This window comes from Lottia gigantea (genome assembly GCF_000327385.1).
Source record: "Lottia gigantea unplaced genomic scaffold LOTGIsca_126, whole genome shotgun sequence".
NCBI classification, from domain to species: domain Eukaryota; kingdom Metazoa; phylum Mollusca; class Gastropoda; family Lottiidae; genus Lottia; species Lottia gigantea.
Window position 1 is genome coordinate 347650 of NW_008707351.1, and position 20917 is coordinate 368566.

The 20917-nt window shown below is 30.0% G+C and overlaps 1 protein-coding gene across 1 annotated transcript; it reads right to left on the minus strand.

Annotated features, from left to right (window-relative positions):
* Positions 1-3054: 3054 nt before the first annotated feature.
* Positions 3055-12501, minus strand: LOTGIDRAFT_172070 (hypothetical protein; the record flags this gene model as incomplete). Its single annotated transcript, XM_009048653.1, has 8 exons — positions 3055-3203; positions 5168-5240; positions 5744-5936; positions 6176-6336; positions 6730-6787; positions 7207-7319; positions 7725-7956; positions 12470-12501. 8 exons carry the CDS (start codon positions 12499-12501, stop codon positions 3055-3057), a joined length of 1011 nt encoding a protein of 336 aa, XP_009046901.1.
* Positions 12502-20917: the final 8416 nt, after the last annotated feature.

The window sequence follows — 20917 nt, forward strand, 5'->3', positions numbered from 1 at the left end:
ATTACCGTACTTCATATAATATATTCTTCATCTTCGCCTTTATATTATTATTGAAAATCGAAATTCCACCGTCTTTTCGTTTTTATTTATTGACCTGTCCCCATACTGTTTATTTGTCGATATTTTTCATCCAAAAAGAAATTTGAAAAATAAAGAAATATTCTATTTTAAGTTTTATGAAAGATATTGCCCATGGTGTTGTATTTCATTAAATTTCTTTCAAAAATAAAAATGAAATATATATTCAACAAAAAATATAACATTATATTATATTAAATATGATACAATTTGTTACAATATATTATAGATAATCTAAAAAAATATAAGATAATAATAATATTTTATAAATAATAAATATAAATTTATATGATATATCTCACCATATTACGAAAGAGAATTTATATAATAATAATACATTGTTATAGAATCATATAACAGAAAAAAAAACATATTATATAATAAATAGTAATATAAAAAAAATATACTAAAGGATGAAAAATAGAATACAATATAACAATAGGCTGTGATGGAATATTGTAAGGAACAAGAAAATGTTTCAAATATACAGAATATAAATTACGGGAATATAAGAATATTTGTTATTAATGCGTTTATTATGTAGTAAATTCGACGTAAGGGGGATAATTTTTCTACTTTTACAAGAAAAAGTAATTAAATAATGGACTTCAATAAAACTATCATATTATATGAAATATATAACTTATAAAACTTATTTTTCTCACTGTGCACCAAGTGACCTTGTTCGTTTTCATCAGCTCAATCAGATTTAAAAATGTGGGGTGTAAAACTCCATTTCTATCAATTTCTAAAATTTTATAGATTTAATTTTACAAGAAAGCTTTCAGAGACAATTAATTATGCATTATGAATTCAATTCAAAAATCTTAATTTTGTCTTTACGATTTTCAAGAAAGGACAAAAACCTAAAGATGATCATTGTCGGTCATTATTTTTATACTGTTGTCAACAACACGTCAATTTAGTCCAAAATACATTTAATTGTTGGCATTCCGTCACTCAATAAGGTCAAGTGAGACATCGGATCGTTAAAATCGAACTCTTATCTTGTATTTGCTGTGAAAAGAGTTAATAGGACGAACGCTTGATCAATTTTCTGTGGCTAATTAATTTCCTCAGTTAGTTTTCACCACTATAATTTAACTACAATTATTAACTTAATTATAACATTCATTATTTGTTTCTTTCAAATAAAATTACACCCTTTCTTCATTAGCTTGAACATTTTTGAAATTACAACAAAATGTTCGATTTAAGCAAGACAAATTTGTCTGCAATTTTGAATTAAATTACTAAAAATTCGTTAAGAAGAGAAAATGTAATCAATTTATTTAAAACAATGAATTATAAAATCAATCATTGATAACCTTTTGTTCTAATAATGATTTAAAATCGTTTGAAAATTAGATATTGTTTGAAAATTTTCTAAAATATATAATATAATATAATATAATATAATATAATATAATATAATATAATATAATATAATATAATATTTACCGATATTCCCAATAAAGACAATAAAAATATAAATTCAAGAATTCTTTTAGAAGAATAAATTAATTTTCATGCCATTGAATTAAATTTAAGGTATGTTGCCAATAACGGTACTTAACAAACAATATTCTAAAGTTTACCTGAGAACATTGCGGCTCTGTCACGAGCCATGTCATTGGGCACGTGTCCTTTCTGCACCAGATGGTATCTAAAAGACGTCATTCAAGAGAATTAGGGGAATTAAATGAGAGTCGCCGATCGTAGGTGACATTTTCACTGAAGAATTAACGCCTAATATTTTACGCATGAACTCCATCGTACCGTGGACAAATTATTTTATCTTCTTGACCATAAAATTGGAGTGACAGTGTTTAATTACAGGTTGACGAGTGTACTGTTAAGCTGATCATGGGTTATAACGCCAATATATATAAATATATATATCCGTTTATTTGCAGGAATAGCTGCTTGCATTTGCGCTATTTCGATTTCTCGTCCGATGACTGTAGTTCCTGTAAATTATAGAACAAGTTATCAGTCGAAACTGTCAGGTGAAAAATTTGGCATGAGGGTTTTAACGATAGTGATGTCATTGTAAATTTATACTTTAAACGCAATAAACACTCTGACTCTGGAGAGTCAAAAAGTCACAAATTAATCGGACTTTCATTCATTCATTCTGATTCTATCAGAGGCTGGTTGGGCAAGTTTCGGACCCAAAGTTTGTTGTTTTGCTGTTTGAAATTGGTAACATCTTGTATCAGTAACGCTGTAAATAATAACGACTCCAATATTATGTTAACGAGCTAATCGGAATTAACTTCGGACTTAAAAAGAAAGAAGAATAAATTCTAGTGAACGAGTACTATCTACTTTTAAAATACAGCTGGGACAGTTCTCTTGTTGACACTGGACTAAACACCAAGGTGTGCACACGTCAAGCTTGGGATACATTGGCAACACCTGTTGTATCGGGTTTCATTATGATCATAAATGCATCTACCAATTTACCTCGTTGCACTAAGGTCATCATTGCAAATTAACATCGATAAATATTGAAACAGGGATGCATTAATAATCAAAGGTGCCGCGCAAATGTTATGGTAACGAATTTGACGTTACGTTTTGTTACGATTTTGTTTGACAAACTATTACATTCTATACAGAAAGAGTGTCAAGTGTAAAATACAGTCAAGTAACCTAATTTCGTGGAAACCTATTATTCGTGGATTTTCGGAAATGATTAATAATTTACGTGGGCGACCTTCGCATTAGTTTGTTTTAATAAACATGGGTTTTCTGTACAATATCAGCTAGTAGAATGAATCCAGTAATTTCAAGCAAGGTAAAATGTATTAATGTATACTTTGACAAATACAAAGTCATTAGTTACCGACTTTCAAGCAATCAAAGAGTTCATGTTACCAACATTACACAAAAATAGAGATGAAAATAGTTTTTATTCAAAATTGTATATTATGGTGAGCACAGTACAACTTAAAAATATTATGACAAATATCAAGAAAGTTTAGGTTTTTTCTCGTTATACGTTGGAGGTTCTAATTTTTCACCATGTATTCTTTTTTCTTTACGTTGCAAGTATTCCGCCATATTGTCAGTTCTTGATTTTCTTAAATTAGGGTAGATACATTCTAGATCAAGACAACCTGAAATGACAAAAAAATTTACAAATAGAACTTCAGGAAGAATAGATTGCTGAAGGTAACATACACTCACTGGCAGCCTCATTTAATTGGGACTTCTGGCAGAGCAGCAACCAAACACCATGAAATATTTAACCTTTAGATATTCATTTTTTTAGCACTGTACCTTCCTGAGCACCTTGAACACAAGGTCAACTTGCAATCATGTATTTCCTGTAATACTGGGTTTCTATAACGTGTTTAATTCATTAAGAATATTCAGCCAATCAAAACCCTGTCCAATAAAAGATTTAATGACTACATGTGAGGAATTTTGGGATATTTGTGTTATGTATGTTAGTATACTTTTTTATTAGTATTTCAGATTGGGTTAAATTATGACAATTTCTGATACAATTGGACTGAACATGATTTAAAAAAGATTTCATCAGATCATGGATGGTAAGTGGATTCATCCACAGGAAAATGTGAAACATCATATTCAATATATTGAAAACTGTTTATTAAGAATATTCTAACAGCCTTGCACTCTATATATCTAAATATTTTCCTGCAATTCCACAAGTCTTTAATATGCAGTTGCTATGGGAATTCTGGTTGGCACAGTACAGCCATTTCAAATTTTAGAACTCTAGTAGAAAACAACAGGAATTTTTTGGGTTAAGTTAAACAAGTTTCATTCTACAGTCTTAAGTGTCAAATCTTCCACTTGTAACCAAATTATTGGAAACTTGTGATCTTGTTAAAGAGAACTAAATGTCTTTTCTTATTAACAATTCAATTGTTTCTGCACTTTCAAAGCCTTACGACTTGTGGCTGACCACACTTTCACTTTCTGCCAAATTACCTCAGCCTCTAAATATTTAACTACTTTACAAATTACACCAGGCAGATCTTTTCAAATATTACCAGACAATCAAATTAAACTTTTCCAGGTTAAAAACAATTTGCTCTATTTTTAATCTGTTTAATATTGTATAGTGTACAGAAACAAGTTATTTATTAGTTTTGTATTATTCAACAGCCAATCAAATGGCTGGAATATCACTTCAAAATAATTAAGATTAACATTTTTCTCATAGCAATGTGGCTTATGGTTCCCTTTTTTCTTCGGAATGTTTAGTATGTAACTGATTTGCTTTTTCTTCGGGTATCATGAACTCCATAGGGAAACATCAAGAAAACACCAAGCCGTGGTCTTGATTAGTTTAGATTAACCATTCAAGTTTTTTTCATGGTTTGACTGCTGAAATAGACTTAGGTGATTTGGATTTAAATTTTTGGACTTAAAACCTTATAAGACTGTCTCAAAATGATTTCCAAGAACACTATAGATTCAGGATTAACACAACATATATTAAAAATCAAGAAGCAGCACTATATTCAGGTTAAAAGTCACTAACAGAGTCTGTGGTGCTGAGGTAGCCATTCAGGCCTTTAGCTTCTAGGTTTGAACGACTTTCAGCCTGGGAAAACTATTGAAGTAGTATCATGTAGGCCATACTTATTTCATATCTTTTCTTATATTCTAGCAGAACGTTTATCTTCAACCATTTTTTTCACAATTTTGTGCATCTCAATAAATAAATTGCAATGTCCTACCATTGAGTACCAGTTGAGATGGTTTGGACTAAATATAAGAAGCTTGACATTTCCTTTCATTATCTAGGAGGTAAATAAGGTGGAAAATGTCAGAGCTCTGGTATTAATCTACTATGACCTTCATATTTTTTCCAGACTAATAAGGTGTTGATTTATTATAGAACTGTGTGATAATGTGAGTAATATTAGTAATAATTGATACGTTAGCTAGTAGCTACAATAAAATAGTACCTACTACCTAACGTAATTACTTGTATCTCATATTAGTACGATACCAATTTGTTTCAAATGCAGCCTACTGTCTTCACTTTTGGTGAAAAAAGAGAAAATCTTCCTTTTGAATTCCAAATAATTATTTTGCTTACCTGAGAAAAATTCCTTTAATGAGTTCAGCTTGTTAAAAAATGGTGTTGTTTTTTCATCAGTACACAATGTCAACTGAAAGTCAATCAATAATACAGTTATTTTAACAGTAATACACCTGTTGGACACTGTATGATGCTGCCTGCAGTTTTTGGTACAAGGACAAGAAAAGTAATATTAAAATTCATTTTATTTCAAACATTATTTCAAAATTCCATACAGCATCATTTTTTTTTATTAATCACCCTTAAAGGGAATGTAGAAAGGTTTTCTAAACTTATGTGTACCTGGGACACTGCTAGCATCAATTTGTCCCTGACACACATAACAAGTTTAGAAAACCTCTTTACAATACCTTTAAGCCTGCAGAAAGCAATCATTATCATTTTTTAATAAATGTGTAGATATAACCAATATTCTGACACCTCCAAACGTATAAATTTACTAGTATCTGTAGACTAACCAGACATCTAATTTTCATTCTGAATAGTGTTACAGATAGCAAAAAATTGAGCTCCATCAGCTGTGTAAGTAAACGATTATATAACTTTAAAATAAAAAAGTTAGATGGTACTAACCTTCTGTTGCCCTGTATGACCAATAATATTATAAACTAGTATACAGTTATCTTGTATTGGTTGTAATATATATAACTTATCATCATTAACTACTATATCTAATAAATCTTTCTCTATATCTATACACTGTACTAATTCTAGACTTAGTTCTTTGTCTTCTCTTTTTAATCTGTAGATCTCTATAGATTTATTACTGAAAATACAAGAGAAATTAACTACAACATAGGTGACACCATTATACATTCCAGATTTCATGTTTGCATATAATTAACCATTTTACAAAAATAATATAGTCCAATATTTTATTCCATATCTAATTTCAAAAGTATGAATTTTCAGCTTTATGCTAATCTTTGAGCTGAAGAATTGTAAGATCTGAATTGAAAATAAGACTACATTTAAATAATGAATTATGAGTTACATATTACTTACTTTCCAAAACCAACAACTAGTAATTTATGTTTTGGACTATAACTCATACATTTTATATACGGTGTATCTTTTGTTGTAACTGTTGTATCTGAAATCTGACACTGACATTGTTGACAATACTGTTGTTGACCATTGTAATCCCATAATCTTATTGTACAATCCTGTAATAACAATATATACTTATAACCAACTATTGCACAACCAGTTAATAATAAAAAATAACAGTTGTACAATGGTAATTACTATACAAATACTATACTAAATTTAAGTACAATTTTACAGTAAAAATTTCTCTACAATTTTACAAGATACAATTACTTTACAATTTTAAAATAACAAGAATTCTTCAAAAAGCCTTGAACTGGTATCCTGGATGAGGAAATAATGGGGAAACATAACTTATTCAAGGTCACCAGACTTTCACCTGTTGACTAAAATTAGAACCCTTGACAACCATTTGTTTGTTGCAAGATTCTAACCCTGTTATTAACTCCACTTAAAATTAAAATACTATTCTTCAAAAAAATATTATGAAAATTAGTATTATTACTTACTCCTGAGCCTGATATCAATAACTCAGTCTCTTCTTCATAGATTAAACTATTTACAAATCTACAAAATAATAACAATTCCATAAGACAATATATATATCTCCTCTTCAGTCATGCATTAAACAGTCAATGCTAACTCTTCCACAATACCTGAAACCACTCTTTGATTGGGTTTGTCAACTCAACATCATTTTCAGAGCTAAAATTGTTCATTGATAGACCCATTTAAAACCAACAAATCTGTTGGTGGAATAAATCAACAGTCACTCAACCTCTCAGCTTTAATGTGTTGGGAGTTCCATCTATAAGTGTTATGGAATGCTCATTATGCTCACTCTAATAATCCTTGATACTCTGCTGTGCCAGGGTTTATTAGGAGAGTCCACATAGCTAATGTTGCCTAATAGAAGAGTTATTGCTCTGAAACAGAAGTTGTTGCCTTTTTTTATAAGAGCTTGGTGGATAAAATTAATAACTTACTGTGTATGTCCTAAACAAAAGGAATGTATATTATAAGAATTAGGATAACAACTGATTCGAATTTTTTCATCTTTATCACAAGTTACTAAATATTTATCATTCTTCACCAAAACCTGAAAAAAATGCAAGTAAAAACATCGTACTTGTACAATATATGTTTTACCAATAGCTTTCTGTTAGTGGATGCTTCTCATAACATTGAATCTGGTCTGGTGAACCGATTCAGTCAAGAACAAAATGGTTTTCATTTACATCAGGACATAGAGGTTATGATTTTCCCCTTGCAATACTGATGACAATGATTATAATGCCAAGCCCCATTTCATACATGATAAACCATTTTGGTGTTCCTGATAATTACTGAACAAAAGAATGTTAATGACATTTTGAATATATAGATTATTGTCACTTACGCCTTTTACCCTTTCTTTTTAAATTAACATACCAAGAAATTTCATTATGAAAAGTGATACAGATAACTGTAGGATCAACTTCATCCCTGTATAATATACACTAACCAGATCTAAGACCATTGATAAATGTCCCAATAATAATTCTCCACTGCATTGTTTCTGTTCATCTTGTTTTTGTTCCTTTAGTCTCTGTTCATCTTGTTTCTGTTCTGTTGGTCTCTGTTCATCTGGTTGCTGTTCAATAATGTATCTATAAACATCGCCTGACTTATCTGATATAATAACATATTTCTCATCTTGACTAAATGTAACACTGGTACATCTTCTAACTACATTCCTGTAATATATAATAGTTTCTCTCCTGTAATAATAGTTTTACTCTTATAATATACAATATTATTATTTTTATACTACACAATAGTTTCTCCTTTGTTATATACAATAGTTTCACTCTTACATTATACAACAGTTTCACTACTGTATTATACAATAGTTTCACTACTATAATACACAATTGTATTGTGTATCTTACAATAGTTTCACTATTGTAATGTACAATAGTTTCACTCTTGTAATATTCAATAATTTCACTCTTATAGAATACAATAGTTTCACTCCTGTAAATTATACAATAGTCTCACTCTTGTAATATACAATAATTTCAATATTGTTATATACAATAGTTTCACTCTTGAAGTATACAATAGTTTAAATGTTGTATTATGCAATATTTATACAACTATATTATACAATAGTTCAACTACTATATTATCCAATGGTTCAACTTCTATATTATACAATAGTTCAACTACTGTATTATACAACAGTTCAACTACTGTATTAAACAATAGTTTCTCTTATACAATGTGTAATGCTTTTACTTCTGTTATACAATAGTTTTACTCCTGTAAAATAATTGGTATCATTATAATTTTACTCCCATAAGATAAATAGTTTCACTAATATTTTATGGACTCAATCTTGTTACATTTTCAGGGAGTATTGTCAATGCCTAGGAACCATTTTTAAAGGTTTGACCAAATCAAGTCACAAAAATAGAATGTCACTCTAATACAGCTAACCTTAAAAGGCTGAATTTATTCTTTTTTTTTCATAAGGATTTTCAACTTTTAAAGTTAAAATTCCCTTTAATTCAAACTAATTATTGTTACAAATTCTTCAGAAAAAATTCACAATTAAATATTTTTTTTAATCTTCAGGGTAATTAATTATATCTTTTAAATCTCATTTATCAAAATTTTAAATAAATAATATGATTTCAAAGACATCAGAATCTTTGAAATAAAAATGAAACATAAAAAAGTGACTCTTTGAAAGTGAACTAAAAAATAAAACTGGAAATGAAAAAAAAAGCAGAAAGATAGTCCATCTTGTAAAAGTCAAAAACAATGCGTAGAGAGAACAAAGAGATAGAACAATGTTGAAATAGTAATTAATGAAAATAATAATTATTTCTTTTACAGAATCACAAACTATAAATATGAAGACCTAGTTGTAGAAGTAGTTCTGCCTGATAGAGCGGAACCCACCACAAAACATACACCCTATTGACTTGAATAGCTACATATAGAAAACAGGACAATGGTTTATTTTCAATGTCTATTGTTTCTTATAATTGCTTCATTTCTATATTCCTTCTTTCATTCATGTTACATCTTATGTTAGTAACAACACAAAGACATCAAATCATATCTCAACCAGTAATTTTATTTCTTTCTTTTATGAAATATTTTTTGAACAATGTATGAGAATGTTTCCTATCATGATGGTTGAAATATTTATCATTTTATCAAATTTATCTCATTACATGACCAGTAATTGGCTTTTTTCCAATTAAATACACTGAATATTATCAGAAACATGACCTGACATTTCAATTCCTTCAGTTCTTGACAGTCTTTTAAGGGTGTATGGTTTTGTTAGTCTGCAATTTAATCAATTCTTGTGGCAATGAACATGTAAGGTTTCTGAATAGCTCCAGGATGTCCTAAATATCTACTTCAGAGAATGTTAATAAAAGAAAAATTTAGTTTCTCATCATTTGCATTTATGATCACAAATTGTAGATGAACCAGATGTAGAATTTTCCTTTTGAAAAGTGATACAGATAGCTGACAAATAAGATATCTAGAGAGTTATATACCTTTAAAATGGACTGTGTTATATAGGGGATCAATTTGCCAGGACAGCTGCAAAGACATGCCTATAGTTTTAAATTTCAAACTATCGCAGATTTTAATCTACAAAATTTGAGAGAATCCACCTTGTTAAATAGAAAAAACCTAACTTTTTTTTTGGTAAAAACGCACTGAGAATGTATCAAATATTTTTGTTTAAGCATTTAAAACAGTGACCATTATTCAGATTACAAAGTAATTGAGGTGTAATAGCTCTAATCACATAATGAATATTATAATTGCATGATAAAGTAATATTAAATACAAAATGGCTAATCTCTTTGATCTGGGCTACCCTAGTAGAATGTGCGTTTAATATTACCATAGTAATTAAACTTGCATCAAGAGGGGAAATAACAGTGTAGTTGATTGCTAGTGCAGTGTAGCAATATTATCTCTATTCATTTAATCAGCTTCTCTCAACTACATGGATGAAGTTTCTCTTTCAATTTATGCTTTTATCAAATTTCCACGGCTAATCTCGCCAACTTTGTGATTGATAGCTGAAATGACTTTTGGTCCATTACATATGATATTAACGATATGGTGTAAAATATGGTATCATTGGCTTGTTTAACCAACAGATAATCATCACAATTTTAACAACCATGCAGAAAATTGGCGTCAGATTCAACCAATCTGATACCGTGTAGTTAATAAGAAGGATGGAGAAGAAAAAATTATGTGGACTGGATTTCGGTACATTCACATTAGTTTTTATTTATTACTTGTGGTTACAACGTGACTCAATATTAAGTACTAGACAGTAAGATATGAAATCAGTTTGACATTGATTTTTCAACCCTTTTTTCACCAATTTCAAAACTACATTATAATCCTGAATAAAACCTTTTTCTAGATTGTCTGTTTTCCATTTTCTGTAAAATTTCTAAGATTTAACTTCACTTAAAATAAGTTTCAAATATTTGTTAATACTTTGTAGGGATAAAAAAGTAAAGAAATACCAGTTGGTTTTTAATTTTCAACTATCTAATGAATGAAAACAGAAATGCACTCTTGGCAGTTAAAGTGCGATTTTTTTACGCTTACACCTGGTCATTCCATCTTGAATAATCAAGAATAGCTTTTAGACATGAAGATTTGTGGATTTTTATTAGAATACCTCACAAAAGAATCAATATCAGGATTCAGTTCTGAAACTAAATACTTAAGAAGAGAATTAAAACAAAAGTTTTATTCCTATTTCTAATTTCCTTCATCAATCAACACCATGCAGTATGCAATGAAGCATATTTCTTTAGGACTGACTGCTTTTCCTACAAATATGCCATTACATTGTCATCCAGCTACACCAACAAGGGAACATAAACAAAAAGATTTTCGACCAGTTCCATTTTGTTGACATGAGAACAAATCCTAAATCTATAACTTGTCAACTCTTCATTCTTAATAACAGACTTCTCTTATTTATTCAGAAACTGTTGCAGGAAAATAAAAAAAAAAATCTTTTCATGAAAATTCATCACCATATGTTGGAATATCAGACAGTCAAAGAAATTTGTTAGAAAAAAATTCCATAATGATAGCAGTAGTGTTGACCTAGTCTTAAAGAACTAACGAACGAACAATTGTCAAAAGTTATGTTCTCTTTTATTAAGGACAATCTACTTTCATTCTGGCTCGTTAAGTTGGACTGATTACAACACCTTCAATTAAACAAGAGGTATGATTAAGTTGTCAATATCACACCTGAATCTAGTCACTATATTATCATCTTCTAACACATTTCATACCCACTACCAACTCCCTAATTTTACTCACAATGATTGACATATGGTAAAGAACCGTTTCTTTCTAATTGACAGCTCAACGAGTAGGAAAACACTTCAAGTGTTAAACCATATGCACCAAATCCCAATCAAATTGTACAAGGAAATAAAGAAAATTATCGCCTTGCATGACAAAAAGTGCTGAAAATATCAAAGAACGTCTTAGGATTTCAAACTTTTCTATTCTTTCATTAGAACAAGACAAAGAAGAATGGTTCTAGTGCTAGACTATTTTTGAAACATAAGAAAGATTATAAGATTATTGTGTATATAAGTATTTTTGATTATAGTATCTGAATCTGTAACATTTTTTTACAGAAATAGAATTGTGAACACCAAATACTTAGTTATACGGTTCTCTTTTTTCTACTAAAAATTATCAGAATTGCTCTTGAAAATATCTCAAGTGAGGAGCATTTCTACTTACTACTAGTTTTAGCAAAGGACAACCATATTGAGGCTTTCAAACTGTACCCATTTTCATCAGCATCAACTGGAATAACTAGCAAGAAAGACTCATATTATATGAAATGAATGGAGTTTTACGTCCTACTTGATCTTCTGCACCTTATTAGACTAATAAAGATGGGTAATGCCATTCAAAGTGCAATGATCGAAATTTTGCAGAAACAGCGGCATTACACTACACTTTTTTTGCAATTTTCAACTGTAGAGGGATTTCTAGCGTGCACAGCCTGTAGCACACAGGGCCTCAGTTTATTGTTAAAAGCGAGACAATTTTCCCACGCCAGTCTGCATCATGAAAAGGGGAAATCGGGTGGAAAAATCCAAAAGTATTATCTTAACCTATGCTGAGACTGAACCCTGGACCTTCAGGTTAGTGCACAAGCATCCAACTCACTGAGCCACCACGGCTCCAGCAGACTTATTCATGTTCAATAAAGCTTATTGAGGAATTCACGTGGTTTATTTTGAAATATCTTTAATAAAGTCGAAAAGCAGAGTTAAAACTGAATCTTATAACCAGGATGTTTGAGATAAAGTTTTAACCAATTACATGAAAAAGACATCAATGTAAAAACCAAAATTCATTTTACAACATTACTGTAAATGAATGTAAGAGGGGAGAGCAAAGTCATAATCCCAGTTTCAATGAAGTTTGAACATACTTTAAAAGGAATGAATCCTACTTTTCTGCACTGTTCCTTTAAAGAAGCTTCCATTTTTGTCTGACATAAAATTTTAGAGCAAGTCTTTCAAAATAATCTGAAAGAAAAAGTAAGAAACAATAGTTCAAGAAAATCTTTTATAACCTTGAATTCAATGAAGATCCTGGTCAAATAAAAGAAAGAAGACGTTCAAAGTTGCTAATTACTAAGTTGATTTAATTATTTCTCTACAAACCACTGAACAAAAACAGGAAGTAGTCAAAGTTATCCAGTGCGAACAAGGCAAGAAAAAAATAGGCGGTTATTTTGATGTAAGCTTCTTACAAATAAAACAGGGGTTAGGACTTAATTACTTCTTGGACCACTGCATCGGATTCCTTTTTGCCTCAACAAACACATGTTTTCCATTTAGCTTTTGTCTATGAAACAATATCTCTCTTCCTTTCATATTCTCTTAGTAGAACAACTTACCTTACTTAAACTTATTTTTTTCATAACAGATTTCAAGAAGAACGCCCAGTAATTGTCTTAGCTTATAGACTGTGGCTAATGGACACACAATTATCTTTAGAATATGAAAATGTTGATAACATTTGGAATTGTTATTGCCACATTTAGAATGCAATAAAGTGGAAATTTAATTGGCTATGTGAAAGAATAGTGTACATATAACAAACATTACTTATAAATCCTGTCATTATTCTCACATATTAAATTGCACTAAAGGATTTCTATTTTCTATTCAAATGTATTAAATAGAACACAAACAATTCTTTAAGTAATATTTAAAGTTTAAAACAGTTAGATAATAGAAAAGCCTGAGGTAAATGAATGTTACATAACATAAATTTGAATGTTTGTACATACCATCAAGGGCAACAACTCTTAAATGATGGAATGTAAAATCACATTCCTCTTGGAGGCCTATGGACTGTTATTTGCTAGATTAGATGATAGGGTACCATCACACTCAATGTGTCCTATCTTAACTTAGACTTAAAGTTGGGTTTGGTTTAAAAGAATCTTCCGTGATCATTGCCTGAGCAACATTAAACCTGCGTTCTTGAAACACAAAGGAATATTAATGAAGTTAATATAATTTGCAGCCAATCAGAACTTGTCTTGTGATTTTTTGCGGTACATCAGCAATTTTGGAATTGTATGTGGAACATGTTTGCTTCACCTGCCATCTTGATTCATTCTTTTTGTTCAGGTTGTTCATCTCAAGGAAAGTAGTTATTACGAAAATTTTAGATCCAAGAAAAAGCCAAAAACTAAATTTAAATCATGAGACAGTTATGGACGCAAATCAGACATGATTGGCAAGTACAGAAACTCCTTCATCCTTGACCTGAATAGATATTCAAGATTGTAAATTCATTAGTTTTATTTCCTAGAAGAGGATTTAGCAACTAAAAACTTGTATCAAACTTGTCAATCCCTGCATTAACTGGCCTCAAATTGAAAACTTGCTATTCAGTCTTTCAATAAAATGGTGGCTATTAGTATTATCCTCTAAATGAACTGTGTGTTTATTTTAGCGAAACTCTGGAATTATTTGTTCATCTTGTCAACGAGAACTTCCAGATGATACTTTTCCAACCTCTTTCCTTCGTTAATGGAAGAGTAAATCCCAATTTTCTCCTGCTAAATTGGCATTCGGCATGTTTTCCAAACATAGAGTGCGATTCGTTGTAGAGCAAGATACGCTTTTACTGAAATGTAAATATTAATGGAACTGGTTGATGTTGAAGTAGTTGCATTGTTATCCTCGATCAAATATATGTAAATATTTTAACTGTTAATTTCTGTTTTGTTTTTGTCCTGAACGTGATAACATCCTTACAATTTCTCCCTGTGTGTTTAAAACGCAGGATTTTCTAGATCAAGATTGTCTTAGTAATAAAACAAACATCATTAAAATTGTCAGGAACACTATCTTCCATCTTTCTAAAAACAAGCAGACTCCAGATATAGCATTAGATGTGGCAGAATAGAACCAACATGAATCAAAATGAATCTTCAGCAGTTTTGGCTAAGGCTATCCACCCTCTTTATCCAATTAATTTTCAATAAAGTTTTACCCTTTACCAGTAAAAATATTCTTCTATGTATGCATGATGAACACTATGTGAATCAAAAATGGAGAACATTTGATCAATTTTGAAAATTACACATCAAATGAGCAATAGTATTTGTTGTTATTAAATACTTCCTCATCTACATTAATATACTTTCTCAATTGAATAGTTTATTAGATACTACCAATGTTGTTTTGGATTATGGGTTTCGTTTTAAGTAAGTGTTTGTTGACGTCACTAATCAAAAAAAATGCTTTTTCATATAAACACTTCCCGATAAGTGATGTCATAAAACACTTAATTGAAGTGTATTCGCAGAAAATACTGACATCTGATTGAAAATTGGAATGGTGCAAATTGATGCTATCAATGTTCCCGATATACATACAAAAGTAAGAAAACCTCTTTCCAATCCCTTTCACCTCACATTCTCTATGGTATATTATTAGAATTCAGGGTGACAGTGTTTCTTATTTACAATCAGCGTTCAAAGGATTAAGCCAAATTTATATTGTCAAATTATTTGTGAAACTAAGCCCTGGAATCTAGCGAAAATTAAAGACAAAGATTAAAATCATGCAAATGGTAGCAGGTAATAAGTAAACAAACAACATGTGGAAGTCAGTGTACATAGCTTATAATCATGTCACATGCAACAAGTAAGAAGATAGCATGTAATTCAAACCTGGGGCATGATAACATAAAGCTACTATTGCCATATTAACAATTATATGTGACGACATAATTATATAATTCTTCAAATTAAAAGCCTGCAAGCGCATTACTGTAATTTGTCTAACAAAACAATGTTGCCTAACTAGTTGGGACAAAAAACATCAGAAAATTGTAGGTTTGTCTATCTCTTGAACAAATATTTACACAGTTTCCATGGCGATTGGAGATGTTAATTAAAAACTAAATATGGACCAGTGATTTGAGAGTTTGGATGATTCCTTGTGTTTAGCCATGGCCACTTAATGAACCAAGAGGAAAATACAAAAATTACATTCACTCTCTTCTGGCAGTCAGAAATTTCCATCTCAGTCGTGATTGAACAGTGGATTCTTGAAACAGGAAATTGCATTAATTCGTTATCAAAAACATTCATTAAGGCAGGTACTTAATGTCAGAGATAGCACTCACAAATTAGCGCATGCCTTTTGGTTAAAATTCTGTCAAGTAAATAATGTTATATTGACATTTGGAGCGGCTGTCGGTTTCCCCTGATCATACAATTCATAATTTCAACTCAAATGGCTTATTTTCTAATATACAACAAAACCTATTATCATCCTACTTAATTCTAAGCGTCTGCAGCAAAATGATTACATCAGATAACACTACATGGCACACTTTATTGTCTACAGCAATTTACATAGCAGTTATTCAAGTGCACATCAACTTCAGTAAATACTGAACCATTTTCTCATTTAATTTTGTAGAGCTCTCCAAAAAAGGAGGTAAGAATATATGACTATTGAAAGTTGTAAGAGATCCAAAATTGTACGAAGCTTATGATATTGTGTTTCCTACATAAAATCCTCACCATAAATGGTTTGAAAGTAGATGGATTGAATTACAATCATCAGGCATATGAAAGGGAAATTGCCATATATCTATTAAAAGTGTCTTTGTCACAGAATACTTCAGAAAGAAATACCTTGATTAAAATTATTACAGTACAGTTGACAGAAGAGTAATTGCATTAAAACTTATTATGTTTCTAGGAAAGAAAAAAATAAACAATGGAACTCTTCTGAACACTAAAAATTTCCTTTGATTCCATCACATGAACTGTACTTAGATGTCTGCTAAATAAAACATGACCAATAAGGTGCTTAATGTAGAACAATGAAAAGCTGATCTAAAAATGACCTTAATGACCTACTGATTAGTACCCTGGACTAGTGAAAATCGGCTTTTTTACCATAATAATGTGAATGAATGAAGGGTATTATTGGTATGATCAATGGAGCGTAAACAATGCCAGCTATTTAAATTCAGACTAGGTGAAAGCAGGAAATTGTAAGAGGTAAATCGTGTTAGAGAAGACTAATTATAATTCAATTTGGTTTAAGGTAATTTAAACTACAGGTGTATTGTTTGAGTGGAATAGGTTATAATGATCATATCTTGTATAATCTCATTTAGAAATCATTATTTTCCATAATATTCAGCGCCATTGTCAAATCATATTTCTTTATAATTCCATAATATTCTAACCTAACTAAAATGTTGCTTTGATATTTTCAGAAATATTTTTCATATCAAATCAGATAATGTAGGCTACTTGTTCCTTACATGCACAAAAAGAGCTACAATTTTTCTATTCTTATTGCTATTCCTTGTTTATCATGAATTTTTGTTCAACAATCATATTTTCAACACCATTGAAGAGAAAAATGTCAGAAGAGATCTTTTATATATTTATATGCTTCAGTTATTATCGTATCCAATTGCAGATGCAATGAAAAATATCAAAGATTACCAGAAGAAATCTACTGCTTCCAATGAAGACTCCACCCTTAGACAGTTGATTTGGGAGAAGCAATAAATAATACCTTGTAAAGAAAAAATACAGTTTTTAATTTTCATATTATTGGAACAGTAATTTAAAAAAATAAAAAAGGTATCATTTCCATATTTTGCATAAGGTTTGATTGTTAATTTTGACGTGTAAAGGCCAAAAACCGACAATTGAACATTTGTCATTTGTCAAATGGAATTTCACCTAATTTCCTAAGATTTAAATAAAAAAAACTATCTGAGATCAATGTAAAATTGTAGATTAAACACAAGCTGTATGAAGGTATTTATTGGCAAATTGATCATTAGAAGTTATAAAGAGACAACATGTATTAAATAAGTGTATCATGATATTATCTGACATTGGGATCCATATATTGACAAAATACTACAGACCTACAAATACACTTCCAGCCAAACGTCAAGTTTACACACAGACAATTTTCATTCATTAACTAATATTGATATCTGGTTAAGGCTAATTTATTTATGCTTAAATCTTGTTGAGAATCAATTTGTATATAGATTTCTAATAGTTTTTATTATTAAATATCCAATTAACACCTGCTAGTACTTAAAACTCTTATTTATAGTATTTAGGATCTAAAATAACCATTTGATGATGGTACAAAACAATAATCTGCTCTTAGGAATGTTTGCTCTTTAATAAATAAAATGATTTGTAAAAAGTTATTTTTCTTGGGAAACTGAAAGCATAAATTCGCACCTAAATTTTCGGTCAGATGTGTGGTAGGTACAATACCACTAAAGATGGTGTTTTATGAAACACCGTAAATCTTTACAAAATATCTGAGGGTCTTTAAAATGTTTATATCATAATACACTTAGTTTTAAAAGATTAGTTTCAAAAAGGTTTGGGCATCATTCAATTTGTCATCTATCAAACAATACTGACTTGTTAAGATTTTGTTATCAAATTTTCAAATCTTAAAAGAAAGAATTTAATCTAATTAAAAATGTGAAATGAACTGGTTGAACAGTTCAAACTATAAAACATTTTCTTATTGGCATTTTTTTATGTTAAAATTAAATTTACAAATTCAGTTATTGCTATCTATCTGTCAAAATAACTTAAAGGGACAGATGCGCCATTTTTTTTTTACCAATCATACTTTAGTGTCAGAAACAGAAATTTTTTAGCTAAGCCAATCAGTAATAGTGTTCATAATTTAAGCCTTCAAATCCATGTGTGTCCAGAATTATCCGCATTTGAATGTTAAGACATATATAGAAATGGCGAGTATAATTCCTTTTTAGAAGTAGTTTTAAAGGGATTATGCAATTTTCGGACATTTCAAATACTTCTGAACTAAAATCAACCACCCAAAATGCTACACCAGTCCCTTCAATATCAAATTAATTCGACGACCTAACCGTTAAATGTAGAAAAGAAATTCTTGAATTTCATACGAAATTAAAAGTCAGTTAAGAAATTATAAGTAGAAAGCAAGATGTTGCCACAGAAAATCTATTTATTGACCATTCTTTGTATGCATAGTTTTACATTTCACAAATTTCTTAAATATACACCTATCTAATCAATATTTAACTATTAGTCTTTCTATAACTGCGTATATCTCTGACAAGGCTGTAAGTAAACAATACCTACAGCTAGGCTATATTCAAAATATTATTGTAGAATAACATGAAAGTATTGTCCCATGAAATAATGACATTTTCCCACAAAATTGCATTTTATCAAAATCAATAAACTCTAGAAAAATGTTTTTATATCCTGAAGTTTAGAAAAATAAAATAACAAACATCAGCTGGAGGTGGCCATTGAAAAAACTGTTCTTGATGAACTATAAAGTTTGTCATGGTTTAAGTGTCGGTTAGCCTAGATTATCTTTTTGTCACAATTCTTAGAGGCCTTTCGAAAGCCATTGGTTCATATTGCTCAAACTTTGTTACCTTGTCCTAAAATAAATATATAAGTTCACTTTAAGATGAACTTTTAACCTAAAAGGTTCAGCATGGCTCAATTTCGAATTTACCTCTATGATTATCTATCTGTTTCTCCAGACTCTTAGAGTATTTTTGAAAACCAACATTAAAAAAGAAGCAACTTTGTGATGTGTACTTTGTCTAAGAATAAAAATATGAAGTCATAAAATAAAAAACAAATAGAGGAGATAATGAGTTATTTCCCTTTGGTCAAGTTGAAGCAGACGGTAAGTCAAGACTATAAAAAGTCTAGTGGTAAAAAAGAGACAGGCTATTTGAAATATTGATAAACAATTGTGATAAAAGTAAACAATAGTAGCTGGTAATAAACACATACTTCACAAATATAAGAAACATATATCCATACCATACTTTAGCTGGGCTGGTTTAAATGAAAAACAAACAGCTCACAGTTTGGTGTCAATTGCAAGATTGATTAGAAACCAGTAAGGTTTGCCTCGGTAAATAGCCAATAACATGAACATTTTAATAGAAATTTTATGTTTTGGTTTGTTTGATCAAAAATTAACACTGGCTTGATTCAATTAATACTTCGACAGCCAGACAATCAAAGACAAAAAATCATATTAAAACTTACTCCAATCTAGATAGGCAAACCTCTTTTTTAAATTTTCAATAACTACGATGCAGGGAAGACTATTTCACTATGCAATAACACTATCATTATGCAAGTAAATATTGTTTTTTTTTGCTCTATTGGTGGACATCTGCAGTTTTCAATACATAGTTCATAGGTGTTGAAACACAAAGATTTAGCCTTCATTAGCGAGAGGGGAGAATCTCAAGGGTTTGATGTCAATTATGTGTCACAGTACATAATAATAATAATAAACTCTTTATTCTACATGGGTCAGAATTAGGCCTAATATACAAGGACATGGTCCTGTCTAACATTCCGCACATGGAAACATTCAGCACATGACATCATTTTTCAATAAAAATAATTCCAAATATTTAAACAATTAGTTTTCAAAGGTTGAGTCAAATTGAATTCAATCTTTAATCCGAATAATCCTGTTATTTTTTCTTTTTCATGGAATAGGCTTCAAGCCATGATTTCGTTATTTAGTCGTTTTTGCTAGTTAATCATACTAAATACTAAGTACTAAATATACCAAAAACAATATAAACTGAGTGAATTATTAATATCATTCAATACCAAGGTATAATCCATATATTTTTCACATAACCAGAAACCTAAATACTTCAGCCTGTATTTATTCAGCTACTAATTAAACAAAAACCTTAAATAAACGCCTGATACGACTTTATTTTCAGACCATTTGCTTTTGATATTGCTAGAATAAATAGAGTTCCATGCAGCTTCCTGTCCACAGTGGAAGCTGTGTCAACAAGGCTGAAGCCATTACACATAATGATGACAGTTTCCAGAGAAAATTCTTTTAGAATTATCTTATTAATTCCCAACTCATTTCAAAACAAATTTGAAGAGTTACCATCTCGATATAAATGAACTGAGACAAGAATGGTAGAAGGAGATACATCAAGGTCATTTAGTAGAATGCATTAAGTCAAGACTTAATTTTAATTCATTTAGAATCTCAGATAGTCCAATATTAATAA